At 45.3% G+C, this 17670-nt stretch overlaps 1 protein-coding gene across 3 annotated transcripts in view; it reads right to left on the reverse strand.

Moving 5' to 3' along the window:
• LOC138566803 (zinc finger FYVE domain-containing protein 1-like) overlaps positions 1-17670 on the reverse strand; it is a 730070-nt gene that overhangs the window by 582083 nt on the left and 130317 nt on the right. For all 3 annotated transcript variants that reach the window (XM_069644465.1, XM_069644464.1, XM_069644466.1), the window contains one exon: positions 6526-7030. In XM_069644465.1, coding sequence (XP_069500566.1) covers positions 6526-7030 — 505 coding nt within the window. The remainder of the gene's footprint in view (positions 1-6525; positions 7031-17670) is intronic.

Here is a 17670-nt window from a genome sequence, read left to right on the forward strand (position 1 = left end):
TAAACCAGGGATAGTGCGAAAATATCGGAAGTATACTGCATACTACACCTATGGATGCAGCAAAACTGGATGTGTTTAAATAACGCGAAAACAGAGCTCATGATTTTCGGAACCAGCTCAGCCAGAGCCAAATTAGAAGAGGAGTACAAAATCTTCTGTATTAAAGAGGCTAAAATTCAGGTTTCAAGCAAGATTAAGACACTGGGGATGATGGTAGATGCCTTGGTGAGCTCAGCAGCTCAGGTTAATTATTTGCATAAAAACGATGCATACTACCTACGCCGCATGAGAGCAATCAGAGCGCATCTGAATGAGGATAATACTGCAACCATTTCCAGAGAAATAGTATGGTCTAGATTAGATTAAGGGAATGCATTGTTATTAGGAGCAACTAAAAAGGATCTTGCTAGGTGTCAAGTCATGGACAACGACACGGTACGTATAGTGAAGAGAATAAAAACCAGGGACCATATAACAAGAGCCAAGAAAATCTCTGCATTGGCTAAGAGTCGAGGATAGAGTGAATTTTAAGTCAATGACCATGATTCATAGGTTCATTTTTGGAGATGCCCCTCTCTACTTCAAGAAGCAATTTGTAAGATACATTCCCTTAAGACAGTTATGCTCAGCAGACAAAGGATTGCTTAACGTGCCAAGATGTAAGGAAAAGAATTATTATATGTTCAGGAAATGCCTGAAGACGTGCCTCTTTAAATGAATTTTCACTGTTGGGAAATAAAGAGCCCATTGGGATTATTTTGGGTGTCCCAGGTGTAACCAGTATATGTTGTATGTTATCAGCGCCCTGATGCCTACGGGCTGACAGCGCTATATAAGCACACATAGCTTAACATAACAATACAAGTATAAATCTAGACTTGCCAAGTGAAATATATATATATATATATATATATATATATATATATATATATATATATATATATATATATAAAAAAATAATATAGGGCACAGTAAAACACACATTCCAAAGTAACTTCTGAAAAGGTAGCGTGCAGAGCCCAACTAGGATCGTTGTTGCATTAATAAATGAGTGTGACTCCAGATTTCTGTGGGAGTAATAACCGATAGCCTAATTGCTAATACAGGAGGCGAGGAAAGGATATTTTGGCGCAAACTACTTTAGACGCACTATCACAATAAATGATCTTATTTTTGGTTATCTCGAATGCCAAAAATGTTACATGTTGCTCTGCTAACCTAATGATCCTCCCGTGTGTGTCTGATCTACATCTTTAGAGGAGACTTACTCACGTGGTGTTTAGTGTTCAATAAAACCTATGCCAGTTTTGATGGACATCCAATATCTTGTGCTCCATTATAATGAAAATTAGAACACCCTAGAGGATGTTTGACTGTCGTGATTAGTCAATCTGTGGGCTATACAAACTGGTATAACCCGCAGATTGATTACAGCCTGCAATTTTAATTGCAGGTGCTGACCTTTGATCTCACCGCTGCCCATTGAAGGCTGTGAAGTGGCCGCGTTGGTGTCTGTGTAATTTCGGAACGGAAAGAGTTAACTTGAAGAGTTAACTCGTTCTGTTCCGTATTACACGTTCTGAACAAACTTGTGCCACATAGCCGAGCCCACTTATATGAAGCAGGAAGAACCGCTTTCCATTATCCAGGAAAGCGTTTCATGTTGGCGAGAAAGAGAAGCTGAATGTTTTAGTAGCGTGGAACTTGCCCTCTAGCATATTTCACGCAATAAAGGAACATGCAACCTCACCCTGACGTCCTCGGTGCACCGTTGTAGAGGAATGAGTAATGGAGAAGAAGAAGAACTTGAAAATGTAAGTTAATTATGTGCATGCTAAGTTTGTGTGTGCAGATGCACGTTGGAAATGTTTTGCTACTCTATGTGAATGTGCAATGCTTGAATGCTTACGTTTTTCGTAGTGTAAAAAAAAAAAGAAAACCTGAAATGTGTTTAATTAGAACACTGGGCAGGTATACACACAATTGCATGCTCCTCCCACCCAATCACCTTCCACCACCCTATAAAACAAAAACCCAACCAAGTCAATGTGGCTGCAACATTTATGTATCATTTGGCAATTTTTTCTACTTCAATTAAACGGGTCTCATTTATTGTAATTTAATTAAAAATTGAGGGTGTTCTAATAGTTTTATAGACCTGCAGCTCGGTCCATACCGGGTGTTATGGTCCCTCATACATCGTTAAAGGCCCTTGCAATTAACTCAGTCTTCAGGGCCCATAACGCCCGGTACGGCTGTCGCTGCAAGTCTATAAAGCTATATTACAACCCTAGTTCATATCTTGTCCCCTTGTACCGGGCTGAAGTGGGAGAATGGAAAACCAGGCTCCCGTCCTTCACCTCTCGCGCTTGGCCTAGAGGGTCACGACCCAAACACCCGCCACGAGAAGAGTTTGCCCATTTACCAGACGACCAGATACCCCGGTACAGGAACATACGGATGTGTCCATCTGCTTGCCCAGCAGCCCGCACTGGCCATGCCGACACCTGCGGCGCGGATCAACTAGACTAAGATCTACACGTCGTTAGAGATGCCATGACTACCTAGACAACGGGAAGCACATCTGTACAAATATACACACTGGACATTCCCACACCAACCTACACGAAGAATATACTCAGTGCTATGACGTAGGCGACAGGCATATTCACGGACGTGCATCTTTATTATTTTTATATAGGCTTTCAGAATGCGGAAACGCAAGACGCGTCATGAACTTTTTACTAGCTTGCTCACGCTTCTCTTTGAAACCAGTTACCACCATGAGAAATATAATAAAGACAATACTGATTATGGAATTATATGCTCCTATAACCTAAAGCACCTGTGCACCAAACGGACAATTTATGCACCGGGCCAAAGTAGGCCTCAAACAAGAGCTCCCGTGGACATCAACAAGACAAGAGTCAGTTGCTGATCCTGCAGAATGAGCTTGGCGAAGCAACCAGCCAAGGTCGCAATGTTGCAAACCCACGTTCCAAGAGCAAATCATCAAAGGCACGATGTTGCAACCTCGCACTCCGCGCACCAACGTTAAAGTCACACCGACAAATTAAACCAGACGCACAGTAGAAAAACAATATTAATTGTGCAGAATTATGCCTCTTTCACGGTCCCTCCCCACGTGATCAAGCCGAACCTGACGAGATGCCAAACCCGGGAGAACAGAGGCGTCTGGATCCCTCGCTACTAGACACTGGCAGATACACTTGAAAGGCTCAATGGACATCTGCAACAGTGGGAACGGTACCCCGTCTAGCTATGAATAAGTCCTCACATTGTCTGCATGTACCCATAGTGAAACATTGTTGCAACTTACAGGTACACCGAGAGCTGGGAACGACGGTGGTCCCAGGCTGGGAAGCTCACGGGCGCACCAATCAGAACATGGGGCTCTTATCACTGACGCCAGCACATTTAGCCAATCCTCAGGAGCCTTCATGTAACAATTTTCATGTATCTAATTGTAGGGACAACCCAGATATACCACCTGACTACACCTTGTCCACTAATATCTTTCTCTATATGTGTGCTATACTAACCCTACCACTCGAACACCCAATTAAGAGTGGCGATAGGTTTTTTGTTAACTTTCTGAAGTGACGCAAGTAGCGCGTCATAATACAGTAAAAAGGGCCTGCGAGCCCCACGATTGAGTGTGTGTCAGGACGAACGCGTGCGCTCCTTGACCCATCCCTGCCGTTTTGTCTAATAAACAGCAGAGTCACCTTGCTCCTTGTGTGCGTCTCATACTCTATCTCATCTTATCTGGGATACACACGGGAGGAGTTGGGGCCTCCCTGCCTGGAGGTCTGCGGACGGTCCGGCCGACCCCGGCAGAATTTCCCCCCCGACAGGGCCGTCAGACAGGGAAGACAACTCTGCATGGCAAAAGGTCCAAAAGGGCCTTGCACTTAAAGACAAGGCCGACCGATAGTTGAGTGACATTGGATGGTATGTTCAATCTGATGGGTTCTCCTTTGAAACTAAGAGGGCACTTACAAAAAAATCGGAGTTGCATGACTGGCTATCAAATTTTGCTCACTTAGAGAAATTAAAATCCTACTAATTCACTAAGTACATACTGTATTCATATAAAGAACCACAGCCTTACCTTAATATCTGCTCAGCAGTCAGACTTAAACGATTCATTGTGTTACTTAGGATGAATCATCTACCGGTTCTGGCGTGTACAGGCATTATTAACCAGGTATAACAGTTGGAAAGATATTGCAGAATATGTCAAAATCAGTTAGTGGTTGAGTCAGGGAGGCATGTATTAACTGGTTGCCCTGAGCTATTGTCCATATACCAGGTTTACTACGGGAAATATGTACATAATCACGAATGTATCTCTGAATTGGCTTTCTGGTGGAGTAGCGTAAATTCACAGCACATGGGGCGCCTATTAGCAATGTATAATGTCTGGCTGGTGGTCGAAAAACGACTGGCTATCACCATTTAAGTAGCATTTAAGTATCAGTATGTTAAGAGCTAGCATTTTAATCATATTTGGTTTTGTACAGTTGGTTGGGACTAATATATGTTATATGTTTTTTAAAAAAAATCATTTTATTGGTTTGATTTTTATATTATTGGTTTGATTCTCTTGAATAGATTACTGAATTATTTATGTATTTTATATTATTATATGTGTAAAGTTTATCTATAAACTATCACATTAAAAATAAAAGGTCCAAAGTAGTAGGCACTGCTATTTATTAATACATCCTCTCGTCTGTGTCAATCTCCCGAGTAAATCACCAACCAATCCCCAGCTCGTTGGAGACGGCCCTTTCTATTCTCTGCCATCCCATTGAATGCTTAGATGCAACTGTCCGAGTAGCCTCAAACATCAGACCTACCTTGTTAGAAAGAGGAACGAAGTATTGAGAAGACTGACTTAGCGGCACATGAGACCATAAACCACTGCAGAAAACAGACCAACAGCCCCTTCTATACGCCCAAAACTGAAGTCAAGCTTACTAATGTTTCAGTGCAATGTAACTATGGTTGAATTATTTGTAATTTTCAGCAAACACACACAGTGCATTCAAAATAAGTGTGCAAAAATAGACTGCCCTTCATGCAACAGTTACCGTTCCAACACAAAGAATTTACAAAACGCTAGATATCATTTATTTTATTTGCATTTTTAAAGTGCCTCCATGCAAACTCCAATCACTTTCCCCCTAATCTCCTAAAACAGTGCCCACACATTTCGGGTTCTCTTCTACAGCAACCAGAAACTCTAGCAGTCCATCACAGTCACTGCAGTCAGATTCAATCTCCTATATAAATCCACCCAGACCTCACACAGAACTCAAACTAAAACCATTACCTGCACTCTTGTGCTCAGCAAACAGGAGTACTGTGTGAGCCTACTTCTTGGTCGATCCCGCTACTCTTTTGCTCCCTTTAAAATCCTCAAATGTACGATATGCACACTTTTCAACCTACGCAGATCCTCCCAACCTCCAACGTCACAATAGTGGATGGCTCACCATAACTGCTTGCTACTCGTCTATTAATCCACGCACTGTCTTCTCTCCCACTACTTCACTGAATGCATCTCACTGTTCTCTCGTCCCTCTCAACCTCTCTGCCCTAACTCTTCACAACCCATCAGTCCCCCCACACTCTCTGTCCTTCTCCTCTCACTTGTGCTCCTTTTCCCTACTCGCCCCACTCCACTGAAATGATCTCCCCCAGCGATCAAAGCCACAGCTTCAGTGGACATGTTCAAAACAAGGCTCAAACGCCACTTGCTGTAAAGGAAGACTCCCTGCCAATCCCCTTCACCCTCCTATCCAAACTAACCGCCCCACGCACCTCCTTGCATTCCACTCTCACAGTACTATATGTCATTTTTAATTATGCAAAGCATGCCCTTAGGCTCTCAATGGTACAAATATCGTAATGTCCGACTGTTCCTTGTTTATGCTACCATGTGTACACCTTTACCATCCAGTATAGGCACCTTGCCCTAGGACTGCCTCTGCTTTTTGTTGCTGCCTACTTTCTGTTTGAAACGACAGCCAGTTCTTAAATAATTACAAATAGCTTGAGCATCTTGCCTTACTTTAGGAAGCTATCCACTTTCTGACTGATTCCCAGGAGGCAGATCAATCTTTACTCAAACACAAAATCGGAGTCATAGAAAATTGGAAATGAATAACGACATATCAACTGTAATATGAAATCATCATGTGGAGCGATTCAGCAAAGCGAAATCAACTTTATTTTGCAATGCTTGTATGTGTCACACCCTTAACTTGGAAGGGACACGAAAGAGGAAACGAGAAAAAAAGAAAAAAAAGATTATTGCAATCATGATGGAGAGTCACGGTATGCGGAAAATGCCTTTTCCAATTGGATAATGAAATCTAACATTTAAATAAAAACAATTTAATTGTATATCTTACGTGAACAGTTGGGTCCCTACAATTTCCATGTTTTACCTGGACGCCTTTTCAGATATAGAGCACCATTAGTGACACCTACCATTCCCCAGTAAGGTGGTCCGTGAGGTTTCCTGAAAAACAATGGCTGCTGGTCCCAGGCTGGACAGTGACACCTCCAATCCGCAGCGTTTGGACAAAGCCTTCAGTTCTCGGGTGAAAAACTTCAGGTATGCCTCTGAAGCATTGCCAAGGAAATAGAACATGTCATTGTGCAGCCGTTCTGCTTTGGTCCGATAAATGACAATGTCAGACACAGCCAGGATCTTCAATAGCAGCCTTAGGCGCTGGTTCTGCTTCCCTGTGGCCCCCAGGAGGCCCTCTGTGTCTAGGATGATGAGTGAAAGCGCAGGGTCATAGGCTGCCCAGACACCTACAGTACAGGAGTCCTGGCTGGGTGAGGTTTTGAAGACCTCCTGGCCACCAAAGAACATGTGGTTAAGAGTGTGGGACTTGCCATCCCCAGTGTTACCAAATATGGACAAAACCTTTACTGTTTGGGCATCGGTGCATCCCAGCTTGGCAAGGAATTTCTCTTCATCTTTCACCTGAAAACACAAAAATAAACAAACACTAATCAGAGTTAGCTTCAAATTGTTGATAAAATGACAGATTTAGAAAAGTGTAAAAATGCAATATACGAGTATAGTATAAGATCTGAGAATACTTAACACAAACAAGGTATTTTATGGTTAATGGTCTGACACAGGCTTTTCAAAATGAACACTGTGCAACTCGTAATGCACTAGGTCTATTGCGCAACAGACGTTGCAACACATTTATTTTTCCTCTATATGCCCGGCTCAAAGCCACCGTCTCCCTCTGGGGACAACTCCGGAAACCCCCACCGTTTACTTTGCCCACCCTCTCCCGAACCACAGCCACTGCCTCCAACCTCCCCTCACATCACATCACATCATCCGTTTACCCCAACCACTCCCCATCCGCCTCCTCAACTGATTTCATGCCGCACTTTCTAACCTCCACCGGCCTCTGCCGTTTTGCAGTCCACGCATTCCAGAAAGACAGTTTGCCCCAGATTACGTGCAACGTCCTTTTTCAAGAATGCATGGCAGATACCGTGTGTGCTGCTCAGGAAGACTGAAATGTCAGCATTCTAAGAGCATTCTAATTAGGCACCATACTCCAAATCTGATACGAGAGTAGGGGGAACAGTGAAAATGGGTGGAAATGAGTTTTGATCCTCTAGGGTAGGGACTACAGACAGTCAGCACACCAAACTAATAAAAGCAACCACACCCCAATGATCGAAGGGATGTGAACAGAAAGAAACATGGGCAGAGTAACAAAGGTGCGCCAGAAAATATCCAGTGCCATCCATGTTCCCAGGATGACAGAATCAGAGCTCTCAACATCTAACAGCCCACTTGCATTGGCAAGGAGGTTTTATGAAGGGGAGTACCACTTGCCTGGTACTAGACCTTGGTGACGAGTACGAGGACGTTTGGAACTTTTATCTGACATTTACTGCAATCAAACCCTGCTTGCAATTAATGACAAATAAAAGTTAAGACTGGGCAATGGCTGATCTTTGGATGACCACATTGCACTAAATATGAAGGGTATTGTGGTGACATGCACCGTTTTACAGAAAGCACTGGTAAATATTTGTTCACACATCACCATGTGGCAAGTGTATTTCTCTTAGGTCAAGCATGTAATCTAAGGAACTCGCCCTGCAAGTCTTGTAGGATTTTTAGGAATTTGCAAGGTATCCAGGTGCCTCCCACTGCTGAGGTGTAGAGAGTCATAGAATCGTAATACCATACCCTTCTGCGATCTTTGAGTTCCTGCTCAGACAAGATAGAAGCCCAACCAACCACGCCCTGAATTAACAGCAAACACTGCATGGCCTCCATTTTAAACATGGACAAACGGATTTCAAATAAGCAGCCTTCAGGCAGGGCCACAGGACTAAGGGGAGCAACAGTTTAAGTTTTAAAAGCAGTCATTCTAGTTGAAGGATAATACTGATAATCACCATAGAATCTTTTTATACTTTATATATCTGTAATGATTAAAACAAGAATGCAAGCACTTTGATCAGAAACAGGACACTTAACACAACAGCGAAATTCTGTTGCAGGGTGCTCTATAGAAGCAAAAGTGTTAATTGAGCAAGTAGTGATAATGATGCTAATGGGACAGTTACACTTGGGGCATAGAATGGGTATGGCAGAGATTGACAACATAGGCTACATACAGTACATAAACGGTCACAATATTACAGTATGAAGTGAAATGTAGTTAAAACTGTTGAAAAATGTGTCTGGCTCATGGATCTGCTTACTAGTAGTTAAGCTGGGTTGCGTCCGCCATTGCCATCGCGCCCTCACCAGCACCGCCGGCATCTACATTCAGCGCTTTTTTGGAATGGCGCCATGACATGGGGCACAGCGCTGCAGCTGAATGCGTTGGAGCTTGTGCACTGTTTATAGTAGGCGCGAGGCTCAGCCCAGTGAGTCGCAACGCTAGCATATCATGTTGTGTGCCTTTCCTGCATAATATCCCTTCTCCTCGACTTCCCTCTCTGGATTCTACTTGCCTCAATTCTGCTCCCACCTGGCTTGCTGCTTCCCCAGTCCATCCCCGTCCCCAGTCTGCTGCTTGCTCCAATCGGCCGTTCTTCTCTGCAACTTCCTGTTTGGCCTTCTTCTTAGTTCCTGCTTCCTTGCTTACCTTTTGCATGTTTGGATTCCATTGCCATCATCTTCGCTTCAACATCTTCAGTACTTCAGGAGTCCACACATTCTGGTCACTCGACAATGCCATTCCATTCTGCCGCATCCAGGTTGGCTTCCCCTCTGGGCTTTCCCAGAGAGAGAGTAACTGTCCCCTAGGTCACCAAGACCACTGTAAAACTATGTGGTCAAGGTGGCTTCAGGGACGAGCCACCCTTATCTGCACTATACATGCACCAAGAGCATGGTAAGGAGCTAAACAAGGCCAACCCCTAATGTTTTTCCTTTACATTTCACTGCTTCAGCCCTGTAGTTTTAGTGTAGCAAAAATTAATGTGCACTTTTTCCAGACCAATCCTACCATCCAAGTTTCACACAGACCCTTCCTCAACACCCAATTCGTCTACTGCACATCGCAACCTATGCAGGACTTTAATTAACTTCACACTGCCTACAAATGGCTTGAGCTTTTTATTTTAAAAGAAAGGGTGTCCTCCCGACCTTTTTTCCTGCACTTTCAGTGAACCGCAGAAAAACAAAATTTTGAGGCCATTCTTTCCTTAAACTTGCAGCAAAGCCAATCTTTTGACTTTCTGGAGTTAATGAAGAGAAAAGAACCCACTTAGGACCATGAAGCGAGTGGCAATTGAGAAAGTGCATATATAACAAAAGCAATATTTTACCTGAGAGGAAAACAATTCTGCTACATATAACTTCATACACAATGTGATCAGATAATAGATGTTTTCATTGCTATCACTGTAAAAACAGTTGTCTGCAAATATTTAGGGTGTCAAAAATGGGAAACCCTGGTATACAAATTTGTTGAAAACATTGAAAAACAAGAATTGTTTTTTTAAGAAAAACTAAAAAAGAAACCACAACAACTGAAAACTAGAAATCATAAATATACAGAACATACAACTATAGTAAGAAAGGTCAAGCAGGAGGGACGATACACCTGGTTAAGTAAGGTTAACTTTCCAGGGAAAGAAACTGGAATTTTAAGACAGTTTTGAAGGCATTGATACCTGTGATATTTTTAATACCATGGAGGCAGGAACACCAGAGAAAAAAGGTCCACGGGATAAAAGAATCAGAAGCAACAGGCAGCATGTGGACTAATGAGAACCGAGAGGGTGAGTAAGGTGCCGGCGGAGCAAAAGCGTAAAAATTGATTTTTTTTTAAAAAGGAAGGAATTTGAAGACAGAACCTGATGATCCATTTGTATTATGGAGGCGGGGAAAAAATATGGGGTAGGAGAGGTGGGTATGAGCAGGGGAGGATGCCCCTTTTGCGAGATGCAAAGTTGACGATTTTGCCAAGTGGGGGAGAGGAGGTAAGAGAGTACATAAGGGAAGCCGAGGAGGAAGCTAGCATACTAAAGCGGACCAAGTCGAAAAGATGGCGATTACATATTTATTGGAGCGATAGATAAGAAGTAGAAATATTTTCCTGATAAGTAGGTTGAGCCTTGGATGAAAGTGATGAATTGGTGACGTTTGACATCGCGATCGAAGAGGATCCAAATGTAAGCTTTGTTGAATGGGTTGAAAAATGTAGGGGCCCAATGGAAGAAACATAAGGAAGTGGGGGTGTGGAGTAAAAAGAGCATGGAGGTAGATTACTTCAGTCTTGTAGAGTGGACCATAAGAAAATAAGTGCCATCCTGTGACCGATCCAACAAAAATGTGAGCTTCGCAGGACGATAGGGAGGGCAAAGCAAAAACACAGATGGGTAAAAGGAAGTCTTGAAATTATTGAATAAACAAAAGTCAAAGCGGTACACTAAAGACAGGCTTAGATTATAAGATTTTAGCGAGGAGAGAGAGTAGAATAAGCCATCTGAGCTAATTCGCACATGCCACAGTGCCATCCAGTAGCCATCACTGGATGTTCACCTCAAGTTCAGAGCCACAAGAGCAATGCATTGTGTGTATCCAAATTTGCCCAAACGCAAGCCGGAGAGGAAAAGGGTAAAAGGGTAAAAAACAAAAAAAAAACAGAACAGTCAGTTCAAATAACAGAAAACATTCAGTATGAAGGGGAAAAAACTGAAATGGGGAATCCTTACAATAGTAAAAGAAGAACTAGATAAACCGTCTTTTAGAGAAGAACAGTCGGTCATCAAGGAATTTAGGATTATGTGAGAAGTTATCTACTGAGAGAAGAACCTCTGTGGCTGATAAAATGAAACCGGGACAATTTAAGATTTAATAAGCAGGTACAAAAGCAGAACCCGGGTAAGCCACAATCAACCGACAGGCACGAGCTACATCTAGGTAACCAGTAGCTAACAAACCGAGTGCCTCAAATCTAACTTGTGCATAAGATGCAAACTATACATTTTTGCCAATTGCATACGTTACATTATGCTTCAAATGTCCCTAGGATGTGCCCTTGATTCTCCTTTATACACATTCCCCAAACGTACAGAGTTAACATTAGAGACATGTTTGTATGATGCCAATTTTCCACGGGCGTTAAAAGGAGCTCCCAGTACTTGTTGGCATCAAACTAAATAGGCTCTTCCAAGCGCAAGTAGGAACCCTGACCAAAGCTTCAACTCATGATCTTGGACATTCACACATACAATAATAATAAAAAATGCAATCCTGCACAGTAGAGACTGTGCAATTCACTGTTGTCACTGCTAGACGGAGCTGTTGCCTTAAGGAATAAGCGGGAATTACAATTACAACCAAATATACCACATAATAAATTAGCACTCTGGAAAGGTCTCTCCTTACGCACTTCGGCCGTGTACACAGGCTTTCACAGTAGTCTTTCATATTTCCATTCACATAGAATCATACAACATTTTCTCCATAATTACATCAGGCAAACAAGCGATGGATAATATTGAACTAGGAAGAAACCTTATAAGTGTGGGTTGGCAATGAACAAACAGTTTAAGGAGCCTTTAAGCATGGCAGATAAAATACTTCTAGGATAACTGGTAAAAGTTCAGACCTGGTGCCAGTTTAACAAAAGATTTATGTCCAGAGTACATTGCACATACACTCTTGTATAGCGCAAGTGTTCGTGACTCCAGGCCATTCGTACTCTTATTATTTGCACAATTGAGATTGTATAACCATTTCCCGTTTTGCTGAATTTCTACTTCCAGTCGGCTAAACAGGGTGTTTGCCAGTGGGGTTATAACTTTCATAAGACTGCCATGTTACAGTCTAATGAAAGTTATAAAGCCACAGTGTGTATGTTTAGAATTCACTGCTCTGACGCAGTAAACAAACACAAGCTCCCTCTAGCTAAAGAGTGCCTGCAAGCACACTGGAGGGGGCTGCTGTTTGATTATTGGCAGCAGGGCATTGAATGGAAAAAAAAAAAAACATGAATTTATTGCAAACTGGTTGGCGGCGTGGCTAAGCAGCCATGGGATAGGACACTTCTCTCTGAGGCTCCTGCTGATCTGACAAAATCCTGCAAACGCACGCACTTTGATGATACTACAATTGCACCAGAAATGAAGATTTCGCTGTGGGAACACACAGTGCACAACGGGATTGTGTTTTCGCAAGCCCAGCGGAGCAGAAATGCAGCAAAACGGACGCAATATTTGAAGGAACACTACGGCTTCAGGATAGAAAATGGCAGCGCACACAGAACAAAGGATCAGCTGCAGCTTCAGTGTATCACGGACTGACAATGTAGCGCAGCAGGAAGGTTGACCGTGCAGCCCCGCTGTAAGGACAAAACAAGCTGGATTGAGTCAGAGGCTGATCGCTCGCTGTCCCGCTACTCCAAGGGCAAGCAAACAGAGCTGGATGGGTGGAGCATGGAGCGCCCGAATATCGAATAGCTCCAGCCCAACCAGACGCATACTGTCCCAAAGGAATGTAACACGCGAAGACCTGCAATCATTTGCCAGAGGAGTTCAACAAGGATTGGCAGGGGGAGACACTGAATGATGACCCGGACCGGAGCACGGAAACGCTCGAAGCACATCAATGCAGCCGATTCGGGATAGGAGTTGTGAAGAAGGTAAATGCGACATCCGAGCCGCTCACGGTTTACAAATATTTTGGTGCACGAGTGTTAAGACGGATTTCTGAACTCTGTCCTGGTGGCGCAGAAGTTCAGAAGGCCAACCTAATTACTTGGAACAGGGTAACCTCTGGACGAGCCAGACCAATCAAGGTAGCGATCGCGGCGGTCAAGACTAGGTCTCAAGAGGGGTGAGGGTGACTGAAAGCCCGCAGTGAGCACACAAAGCAAGAGCGCTTACAAACTACTCCAAACAGTTGTTATATCAAAAATATATACACATTTATTTTAAGGCCTTTAAAACAATGACCGTAGCGAGAAAATCACAATATCACAATATTAAACCAACACATACCATATCAACACAATATATATACAAATACACAGTCGCAAGCGTTTAAAGCACGAAATATGTAGTCCACCTGAAAGGAAAGGAAAACAGGCAGTGCGATAACGCTTTAGACTGAGTTCGCCTTCAGAGGCACCTAACTAGATGGAAGTCCGAGCCCTGCGAAGAGTGGAGCCTTGTGCTCAAAGTACCTGCCACGCCGGTGCCAACGGGCAAAAGGGGAAGCTCTTCGGAGGAAGTCAGGCAGTTCGGGTTAGTGCACAGCAGAAGGAGAACAGGTTCCGCAACTCAAGCGCAGCCTCCACAGCGGGCAGAAGCAGAGCGCGAGTACGGCCAAAAGGGTGCTGTTTTTACACAGCAGGGAAAAGCAATGGGATACTGCAGGAGGGCGACCAGATCCTAGCTAAACTACTCACCGGTCCCCGAAGCAAGCAGACCCAGGCTTCTCCACGTTAGTTTCAGCAGCTGGCAGGTTCAGAAGAGCAGGGAACGCCTCGTAGTCGTGTAGAGCAAAAAGACGTCCCAATCGACGAAACCAGCACAGTTTGTTGCCGCAGCAGGACAACGGAGCGGCCGTGTGTATTCGAGCCAAATGTACACTCCTCCCTTCAGACTTGGGAACGCCAAGTGTACGAAGCGTGGGAGAGTGACAAGGACTCGGAATACAACACAACCTGGCGGCAGTTACAGAGCAGGACTCCCTTGTAAGCTGGTCAGTCAACTGGATGGCCCAGAGACACTTCCGAAGGCTTACTTGGCAGGAGATGATGAAGTCGCCGGGAATAGCTGTTCCTGCTATTCCAAAGGTCGAAGCACCAGTACAGGCCTTCTGGTTCGATCAAAGGAGGAAAGGGTTTCACAGGACGACAGCAGTGCAAAGGAGGATTCCTTCAGCTGGTCACCAGCGATTCCTCGGTCCAGCCTCGTGGTTGCAGGATACTTGGCTCCTGTATTCCTTCGTTCGTGAGAACTCAGGAGATCGACATGGTAGTGGTGTTTCCAGCTCCCTCTTATCCACGGTTCCCTTCGCGCCAAAACGGAGGGGAGCCAATGGGAGATCCGCTCATCAACACACATACCATACGTGGACCAATCACGGACCACAGTGGTCCCAGGCATTCACACTACCCTAGACTCTCTGGCACCCAGGATGTGTATTGGGACCAGACATCCCAGCCCACACCCTGGAGGCACACAAACGACATGTAGAAGCCCGCGAAAGCAACCACGTTTTGCGGGAAAGTACATGCCCAAATAAGGAAGGCCCCGGGTCGCTCGACCTGGGGAAGGTGAAGGGAGCAAGACGGTCAGTGGACAAGACAAAGGAGCCTCGTGGTCTGGCCATTTTGGGAGCCAGGCCACCATTTTGGGTTCAGTGCGAAAAACGTGCTCAGAACGCCAAAAGGAGCTCAAAATAAACAAAACGATCGCTGCCACCATTCGAGTCCCTGAATGACTTGCACCGATCAAATACCATCCTAAAAGAGTATCTAGGGCCTGTAGAAGGCTAGAGACCCAAGAGAGCTGTAACTTAGCTTACAGTGCCCTCTTGTGTCATGTTGCACGAAAGCCGCAACACGATAAAAGAAACTACGGGAAACAGCGTTCCCCGGTACTGACTGTCTTAAGGGCATGTCAGTTTCCCCGTAAGAAAGGAGCGAAAGCACAGAGAAGTGCGGCAGAAGGCTGTACTTCTCTGGCAAAGTCAAGAACAAGGTTAAAAACAATAACAAAAAGTTTAGGGGTTGCCACATGGAAGGAAAATTCCCTACAATTACGAATTCTTTCCTAACAACGAGACTGCACTGCATCCTTGACAAGCCTGAAAGTGCAGCATAGAGCTGAGACCAGTGACACGGCAGCTGCTGCTAGATACGCCGTTTGGACCAAGCTAAAACCAACAACCGGAAAACACGCCCACCTCGGTGCAGGATCGGGACGAATAACTTATTAGACGGTCCTGAAGTTATCCTACACACGTAAAACCAGTGAAAACATGGACCCCGAGAGACCGAAAGGGGGCAAGTGTGAAGCAAGGCCAAGGGCGGATAAACAAGGGTGCCACTGATCACAGACACAGAACGCGCTGCTCATCGGAATAAAACCCCACGAGGAGAGCATCTGTGGGAGTTGGACTGCCCCAGGAACACAAAGATAGGGAAGGCAGGCACAGGAATTGGGGGACATGAGCACACACAGAGCAAGTGCCCACATTGGAACGGACTGGATGGCTGAAGAGGATGCGGGCAACACCAAGCCACTCTGAAGACGGGCTGTGCAGCAGCGCACCAACGCTAAGCGCCAAATACAATGCAAGAGGGAGGCGCAGCGGACAGAAACAAGCTTAAAAAGGCAATCCCGAATTGAACAAGACATCACAGATAGAGGCAGCAGGAGCGGAGGGCACAGAGCTCTGCGGCAAAACCTGGCGTTAACACAGGGTCCCAGGCCATAAGACCGGTTCCCACGCAGAACTAAAAGGCATACCAGCAGACAACGGCTGTAACTGGTGAGAGTAAGGACCGAATAGAGGACCGACCAAGACCACGCAGCAGGCACTAGACTCGGGGGTCAGCACGCAAGTGAACATCTGACCGCCAGACCTGGTAAGGCACCCGGAGCGACCAACAGAGCACAGTGAGGTAGCAGACGGAGAATAAACCTGGTCAACAGACTGGAGGAGCTCCCCTGGATGAAAGCCTGCTACGCTCATCAGCCTGTCTACAAACTTGCCAGAGTGACTACGGCCCAGCAGCAAACAAGAACGAGAGTTGCACAGAACGACACCAAACAGTATACACTTTAACAGCAACCTAGGCTGTTAAGAAAGGGATAACCCCGCTGGACCAAGGAGGCGTAGGGACAACGGCCGAGCTCGGCAGGTGCATTCAGAGATTCCTAATACCAAGCCCACACATCTAACAATGCACCTACACATGCACTAATACCTGTGGACGCCCCCACATTCTGCAGGCGCGGCTGACAGCCCCCTAACAAACCCAAGCATCAGACGAGCCGGGGCAAGCTGAAGGACCCGTAAAACTGGCCTCAATCACGGTCAACTGAAACTCCGGTTGAAGCCGGGATGGCATCCAAGTTGCCCAAAACAAAAAGGGAAGCAACCAACAATGGAAGAATTTACAAAAACACCACAGTCCACGGAGAGTGCCAGAAACAAAGAAAGGATCCCGCCAACAGACTCCACACCAGCGCGCAACGACCAGCAGATCCTAGACGCGATTGCGGACCTGAAAATTGCATGGGAAACGAAACTGGAGGCAGCCATGGTGGAACACCCAACATCACTGGATCTTAAAATTGGGGCAGTGCAAGAGTATATTTAACCTACTGAGACAAGATGTTAAGAAAATATCGGAGCGCACAGGCGAACTGGAGAAAGAAGTAAATCCAAACACAGCTGCCTGCACAACACGCACCTCAGCGATCCACAAAATAGGCAACAAGTGAGCAACCTGGAAAACAGAGCAGAGGAAGTGGAAGGACGGGCCCGTAGAAACAATATAAGCATTGTGGGGCTCCCGGATGGACAAGAAGGACTGAACCCCATGGATTACATTGAGACCATGCTGCTAGAAGAAATCGGGGGAGGGGCGCTCACCGAAGGGTTCGCGGTGGAGATAGCACACAGAGCCCTGACAAGAAAACCCTTGCCAGGAGCCCCTCCCCATAACCACCCCCCCTCCCGAGGCCGATAATTGCCAAAATATTGAACTACCGAGATAGGGAGAAGATCCTGGAATTCTTCTAGAAAGGGGGCACAATACAAAGGGCATCCGTCTCTATTACGTCATACCCGGCTATACACTCCTGGTGCAAAGGCGGCGACTGAACTATGGGACTGTGAAGAAGAGGGTGAGAGAGGCAGGCTTCAAGTACATGTTGATCTACCCGGCGAAACTCAAAGTGCTCCACAAGAACAGGGCACTGTTTTTCGAAACCCCAGAAGATGCAGAGTGGCTGGATGCACAGAATTGCCCATCGGGGACAGACAAACAGGTGGAGGACGGAACATAGAAGTGAAGCAGTGGATCCAGAGGCCGAAGTGCTGTATAAAGTGGGACATTGGGACTTGAATATAAGATCGAGCAAACATAAGCTGAGAGACAA

The sequence above is a fragment of the Ambystoma mexicanum genome, chromosome 2p, assembly GCF_040938575.1.
Source record: "Ambystoma mexicanum isolate Mex_15411 chromosome 2p, UKY_AmexF1_1, whole genome shotgun sequence".
NCBI lineage: Eukaryota > Metazoa > Chordata > Amphibia > Caudata > Ambystomatidae > Ambystoma > Ambystoma mexicanum.